The following is a 7,065-nucleotide window of genomic DNA, read 5'->3' as shown; positions in this document are numbered from 1 at the left end:
TGTTCATTATAAAATTATTGTTTGAATTTTTTTGCTAATATATATAATATATTCTTATTATATGGATAAAATTTTTTAATTCATTTGTGACATAAATAATAGATTTTCGATATTCTGCAAATTTTTATAATTTTTAAAAATAATAATGAAATTTATATTTTAATTTATTTTATATATATATAATAAATTAATAATAAACTTATTGAAAAATATAACAAATTTTATATTGTTAAGTATGTATAATGAAATTTTATATTTATATTTCATAAATGAAGCTAATAAAAAAATAATTTAGAATTTGATTATGTGTCTTCAATCAAATGATTTATTGTGATTTTAAAATAGAAAAGTATTTATTAATTTTTTTTTATATTTATAACTTACATTTTTACGAATGATTTTAGAATGCTAAATATTGTAAAAATTCTGTTTATTATTTAAACTATATATGATATTGATTATTTAACAAATTCTTTTATCATATATTTTGCAAACATCATTTATTAAGTATCAATTATTATTTCTTAAGATTAAATATATAAAATTAATAACGACGAATAATGCCCAAGTTTTTGTTAACAATTTTTCTTTTTTCTTTCTTTTTTAAAAATAAGTTTTCATCGAATATTTTTTATTTTAAATTTAAAATATTCAAATTCCTATTTATAAATAAATTATGAAATTATGAAACAATCAAAAGTATTAACATCCCATTCGCGTGTTTACTTACATTAATATATTTCATGGAACATTCACGCATCGATCATTTAAAAATTAACTAACCAAATTGCCATAAAAATTTTTGAGTTAAATTAATGCACAAAAAGTACAATTTTATTAGGACGAAAAGTAAGCATCAATAAGAAACATTTGTAAATCATATTTTGAACAAGAATACATTTATCTATTGCACCGGTGCTATTAACCAATTTTGAAAGAATGAAGATTATTTGGATAATTGGTGGACCAGGATGTGGAAAAGGAACACAGTGCAAACGAATTATTGAAAAATATGGATTTTATCATATAAGCAGTGGTGATCTATTACGGGAAGAAGTTGCCCATGGTAGTCCTCGAGATGCTTTTCTACAGGAAACAATGTCTAAAGGTTTATTTGTCTCAACGGTAAATTATACTTTATAATTAAAAATAAAAGTAATTTAAGAAGAAATTTATGCATAAATATTTTTCATGTATATCTATGTTTTACATAAAATATTAATGCATATATAATTATATAGATTTCGTTACGCACATTTCGTTGATTTTAATAACGTTGATATATGTTGTCAAGCTTAATTTAGCTTAATAGCTTAATTTCATTTATATGCGGATATAATTTTACTCATGTATAACTTCTTATTTGTACATAATCAAATTTTTAATATATTTTATATAAATGATTTTTTCGTATTTTGCTTAGAAATTTATATAGAGCATAATTATAACATGAAAAAATTAAAAAAAAATTAATCTTTTCAATATTTAAAATGTTTCCAATATTAGATATTTGAATAAATAAATGATAAGATAAATGAATATCTTTTATGATATCAAGAACATAAATATTTCGATATAAGTTATTTTTAGAAAATATATGAAAATAAATTTTAAGAATTATTTCTATTATTTTATTTTACAAATTAAATTATTAATTTTTTAAATTAATATTTTGAATTTTTCAAAACTTATATATATCATTTAATTAATGATATAATTATAATAGTTATGTATATGTATTAATAAATATTTATTGTACATATATTTTTTATATTGAAATATTTTTTGTAATAAATTTTGTTTTTTATTAGGATATTGTATTGGATCTGATAAAAGAACGAATGCAAAAAGTTAAACAAGAAAAATTGACAGAAACTGGATTTCTTATTGATGGATATCCCCGTGAATTGGGTCAAGGTCTTCTTTTTGAAAAAAATGTAAGCATTAACACAATCAATTATAAAATATATTTGTTAATAAATAATTTCTAAAAGAAATATTATTAAAGGTTTATATATTGAAAATAATTTGAATAAATATTAAAAAGAATGTTACAAATTAATATCATATCAAAATAAGATTTATATTTATCTCATATGCGATTAAAATTTTTTTTATTTTTTTTCTTTCGAACTATATATTTATATCTATATTATACATTTCATAATGTATCTGTATCATATATAATAACATGATATATAATACATGTATATGATACATAATACATAATAAAAAAGAACAAAAGCTAAGAAATTGATAATACGAGGAGAGAGAAAAAATAAAACTTTACACGTTAAATCAATTTAGGTGTGTCCTGTTGATTTAATCATTTTCTTTAATGCCTCGAACGAAGTATTAGAGAAAAGATTACGAGGACGTGCAGAAAAGAGCTTAAAAAGAGCTGACGATAATGAAGAAACGATCAAAAACAGAATCAAACTATTTAATATGAACAAACATGTAGAAATCATTGATTATTATAAAGACAAAATTGTAAACGTAAGTATTTGTATGTTAATTTTCTATTTATAAATGATTTCTTATTTTTGCATGAATACATAAAATAATAGATAAAATTGAAAATTATTTTATTTAGATCGATGCTAATGGCAATGCGGATGAAATATTTGATGAAGTTTCAAAAGTAATTGATACTTTGTTAAATAAATCTTAAATCATATCAAATATAAATGTAGATTCACTTAAATCATCTATTCATTTAAAATTATACTAATCACTTTTTGTGAAGTTCTACAATAGATGATTCTATGATCTTGATGAATCAAAATGATTAAATTTTGAATGATCAAATTTATAAAAAATTTATTTTAACAAAGTCTAACAAATTCTAATGTATGATTAATATAATAATGATGTATATTATGTTATAAATTTGAAATATTGAATCTGTTATTAATAATATATTATAAATAATATATACATCTATTTATTAAATATAAAAATCATTATAATTCAATATCATTACTTTAAACTATTTATTGAAAAGATTTTCATATTTTCCATATTTTTTAAAATATTTACCTAAGAAAATTAAAAATAATAAAATAAGAGATATATTTCTTGTTTTTGCTCGTTATATTTTATGATTTTTATACATTAATTTTTTGAAGAAAGATTACTTTTTTTAATTAAATTTAAAAAAATTAATTATGATTTATTGTTATGTTATATTATTATATGTTTCAATGTCTGTCAATTGTCTAATTGGAATTCCGTATCTATTGTATATATATTGCGTTGATATACAAGTTAATTATCTTTATCCGACAATGAATTACATCTATGCATACAATTATCGAGAAGTATTCAAATTGTACAGAAAAATACAATTGTTGCATATATTCGAGTAAATTGGATAAGATTTTCTTGTGACTTTAAAAATTTTAGAAATGAAGAAAATAATTTTAATACTTTTAATATACTTAGTAGCATGTTTAATATTAAATTTAATTGTATGCGATAATTGTTGTGAAATTAATTCACAACAATTACCATATTATAAATTGGTGAAATCTAACGCCCGTTCGGATCAATTAATACTTTCGAGGACGTTAATTAAAAATGTGAATGAATGTAGAAAATTTGCTTCGAACAAGAAAGCTTTAGCATTTAATTACGGCATAGAAAATAATGATGGTAAGATATCATTAAAAAAAAAAAAATGTATATATATATATATATATATGACAATAATTGAATAATAATATGGAAATGCAAATTAGAAAATCGTTTTTATTTATATAGAATTCAATATTGGTATACATAATAGAAATAAATCATTGAGGAAAACATGCCAAGCACTTCAGTGTCCTGAGATTTATAACTTTACTACACTTGTGCAAGATAAAAATTATAAATATTATAGCATGTATCCTAGTATCATCCCAATTGGTAAATAATGTGGAAAGTAAAAATATTCAAACTATATTTTTGATAAAAATTTTTTAGAAATTATTTTTAGGTTCTGGTTTTACATTGGCCTGCATTCCTAGAACAGGAATATTCGTATTTTCAAGCAATAATTTGAATTACAGCCAAGCCCAGATATCTTGTCAAAAAATAAATGCATCACTTGCTCATATAATTAGCGAAGAACGTACCAATGGACTTGCAAAATATATTTCATTAGACACACCTACTTTTGTTGGACTCAGTAATTATAACGATGAAAAAATATGGAAAAACGAATTTGGTATTTTATTGATAATATTTTATAAAATTAAATTTATCTAATTATTCAAATTTTTATTTTATTTTTTTCATTTAAAGAAAAATATTTTATTAATTTATTGATTAATTTATTCAATAAATAAGTTCAAGATATTCAAAGATTATAATATTTAATATTTTCCTCATAAATTTTAGAAATTAAAAATAATTAATAAAAAAATTATACAATTTTAGGTGAATCACTTTCGTGTTTTAATTATAGAGCATGGGGAAGAGGACAACCATCTCATTCGATAGGATGTGTTACACTTGTATCGTCTAAATTAGAATTCGGACCTTTTTGGAAAATTGTACCTTGTGATAGCATCTTAACTTTTATCTGCGAAATTTCACCAATGTATCGATATCTATATAATTAAAAAATTAAATGCTTTTAATTTATAAATTCAAATATATTATTATTACTTATATTATTAAATAATATTTAAAAATAAAAATAAATAAATATTTTGCAACAATAAAAAAAATTCAATTATTAAATTATTTATATTATAATTATATTATAAATATGAATATATAAATAAATATATATAAATATAAATAAATAATAAAGAAAAAATAAATATTTTTTATTTTATTATTGAAATATAAAACCATATAATAAAAAGGATAAATTGATACATTAAGAACACAAATATTAATTATATACAGAAGTTTAATATAGTTACAAGTATTTTTTTCATTATTAACAGAAAAAAATTTATCCAAAAAATTATTTACATTTGAATTAATTTGAATTTATGATCCATAAAAAAGAAAAAATACAATTTTCATTCTTTGATTATATACAATTCTACAACTATATTTTTAAAAATTGTGTTTTTTTCCATTATTTATTTATCATCTATCATATATATTTTTAAATTGATTGCTTAATACATAAAACCAGTTACTAAGTTGTATCAATATTTTATTTAGTATTTTACTAGTAATTCAGTAATAATATAATAACAATTTGATCATATTAATATTTCATTGCTTAATAACATTTAATATAAGCAAAAAATTAATTTTTAAGATTTTATGCGAATGTAATAATATACATTTGAAACAAACAGTAAGTTATTTTGTTAAATATCAAAATTTTATATAAATAAAAATTTGCAATATTATATTTTATTATTAAATTCTTCAAAAAAATATATTTTTTTAATTTAAAATTTTATATGCACTAAGCAATGAAAATGAAATAATTTTCATTTACTTATTTCCATATATACAAACCAATTTATTTTTAAATTATTAATTTAAATTTTAAAAATAAAATAACATGCAATATAATTTTATATACAAAATTATTATATTTTTATAATAATTTTAAATTTCCTCCATTTATATTTTTCAAATAAAATCTTTTTAATATTAAAAATAATTGTATAATGTACACATGATTAATTTGAAGCATTTGATTTGCATTTTATAAATGATTTTATTTTTAATCTTTGATATAAATATATTTATAATCTATATCAAAGATTATTTATGTAATTAAATATTTTAAATATAAATGGAAATATTTGTTTTTAAAATAGAATAAATAATTAGTTGAAATGCAAATATATGAGAAAAATTTATGTAATTTCACTTATACTTATAAAAATGTATGTTAATACCATACTTTATTCACAATGTCGTTGTTTTTTCAACTAATAATAATATTAAATAGTAAATAGTCTATAATGTTCTAAAGGAAGACAAAATATTTTATTAAAATTATGATATTCAAGTAATTAGAATATTACATTTGATCTAACTATACTTTAAATTTTAATTTCATTATAAATTTGAAGAAAATTGCTGTGTAAAAATAGTAAACTATAATTAATATTATATATGAAATTGAGAAATTTTTTGCTTTTACTTAGGACTATTATTGTCACATATTGTTAACTTGCAAACATGTATGGAATTTAAATTTGCAAATAGAAATGTTGATTCATAAAATTTAAACATATTACATAAAAATCTTATATTAATGCTTCAGCATTAATGTATAATATATAAAAGTATAAAAGGATTTATTATTGATATTCTTTTGTATGAAGTGATATCAATTATTGGACCTCTTTTAATGCGGTCAATATGCTAAATTGTTATTAGATTAAATTGATTGTGCATAAAATTATAATAAATAATACAAATGTTTCTATATTTTTTGTTTATAAAAATATAAAGAAGGAGAAAAAATATTAAGTAAAAAGTAAAAACTAATGAATAAAAAGATACTTCTTTGACAATTATTTGTAACTTATATAATTATTGAGATTAAATTTAACCAAACTATCAATTTAATATTATTTATTTTGCATTGTATGCATTTACTGCATTTATTCAACATAATAATAAGTCAGAAATACTTAACATAATATCTATATAACATATAAACATATACATTATCATATATATGTACAAGTATAGATATTGCAAAAAAAAATCTATAAGAAATTTTAAACATGATTAATATAAAAATGTAATCAATTTATTAAAGAAATGTATACATCAAAAGAAGATTTTGAGATTTATTATGCAACAAATTTGTGCTTTCATTTTAAGTTTGGGGACGGATGCTACATAAAAGATACTTTCAAATAAGATCTATTTTAAGCATGATTTTTTAATAACATGTAGCATACTGATAATTGTAATACTATATATGAATATAGATATATTGCAATATTTGATTTACATATGAACTTTTTAAGGATCTTGTACTTGTGGTATAATTAGATTTTTTTTAATAATTGAATGTATTATATTAATTCTATGAACAAATATAAATGCAATTAAATAGTATCAATTAAATGATATTTGACT

At 18.6% G+C, this 7,065-nt stretch overlaps 2 protein-coding genes across 6 annotated transcripts in view; both read left to right on the top strand.

Moving 5' to 3' along the window:
- Nucleotides 1-2,946, top strand: part of LOC102676431 (adenylate kinase isoenzyme 1) — a 6,635-nt gene extending 3,689 nt beyond the window's left edge. For 3 of the 4 annotated variants that reach the window (XM_031511928.1, XM_006618606.2, XM_006618604.2), the window contains exons 2-5: nucleotides 842-1,125; nucleotides 1,812-1,937; nucleotides 2,308-2,499; nucleotides 2,597-2,946. In XM_031511928.1, the coding sequence (XP_031367788.1) occupies nucleotides 940-1,125; nucleotides 1,812-1,937; nucleotides 2,308-2,499; nucleotides 2,597-2,674 (582 nt within the window). In that variant the 5' untranslated portion in view covers nucleotides 842-939 and the 3' untranslated portion in view covers nucleotides 2,675-2,946. Of the gene's footprint in view, nucleotides 1-827; nucleotides 1,126-1,811; nucleotides 1,938-2,307; nucleotides 2,500-2,596 lie in introns of all 4 variants that reach the window. The other variant, XM_006618605.2, reaches the window with a different exon arrangement.
- Nucleotides 2,947-3,230: 284 nt separating this feature from the next.
- Nucleotides 3,231-4,709, top strand: LOC102676736. 2 transcript variants are annotated; one of them, XM_006618608.2, is made up of 4 exons: nucleotides 3,231-3,657; nucleotides 3,766-3,912; nucleotides 3,983-4,213; nucleotides 4,454-4,709. In XM_006618608.2, exons 1-4 carry the CDS (start codon nucleotides 3,411-3,413, stop codon nucleotides 4,486-4,488), a joined length of 660 nt encoding a protein of 219 aa, XP_006618671.1. In that variant the 5' UTR covers nucleotides 3,231-3,410; the 3' UTR covers nucleotides 4,489-4,709. The 2 variants fall into 2 exon arrangements, with proteins under 2 accessions (XP_006618671.1, XP_006618670.1); XM_006618607.2 differs by having other exon boundaries at nucleotides 3,233-3,657; nucleotides 4,426-4,709.
- Nucleotides 4,710-7,065: the final 2,356 nt, after the last annotated feature.

The sequence above is a fragment of the Apis dorsata genome, unplaced genomic scaffold (assembly GCF_000469605.1).
Source record: "Apis dorsata unplaced genomic scaffold, Apis dorsata 1.3 scaffold_365, whole genome shotgun sequence".
NCBI classification, from domain to species: Eukaryota; Metazoa; Arthropoda; class Insecta; order Hymenoptera; family Apidae; genus Apis; species Apis dorsata.
The sequence above is the reverse complement of the archived record's forward strand: the minus strand, read 5'-3'. Positions and strand labels throughout refer to the sequence as shown.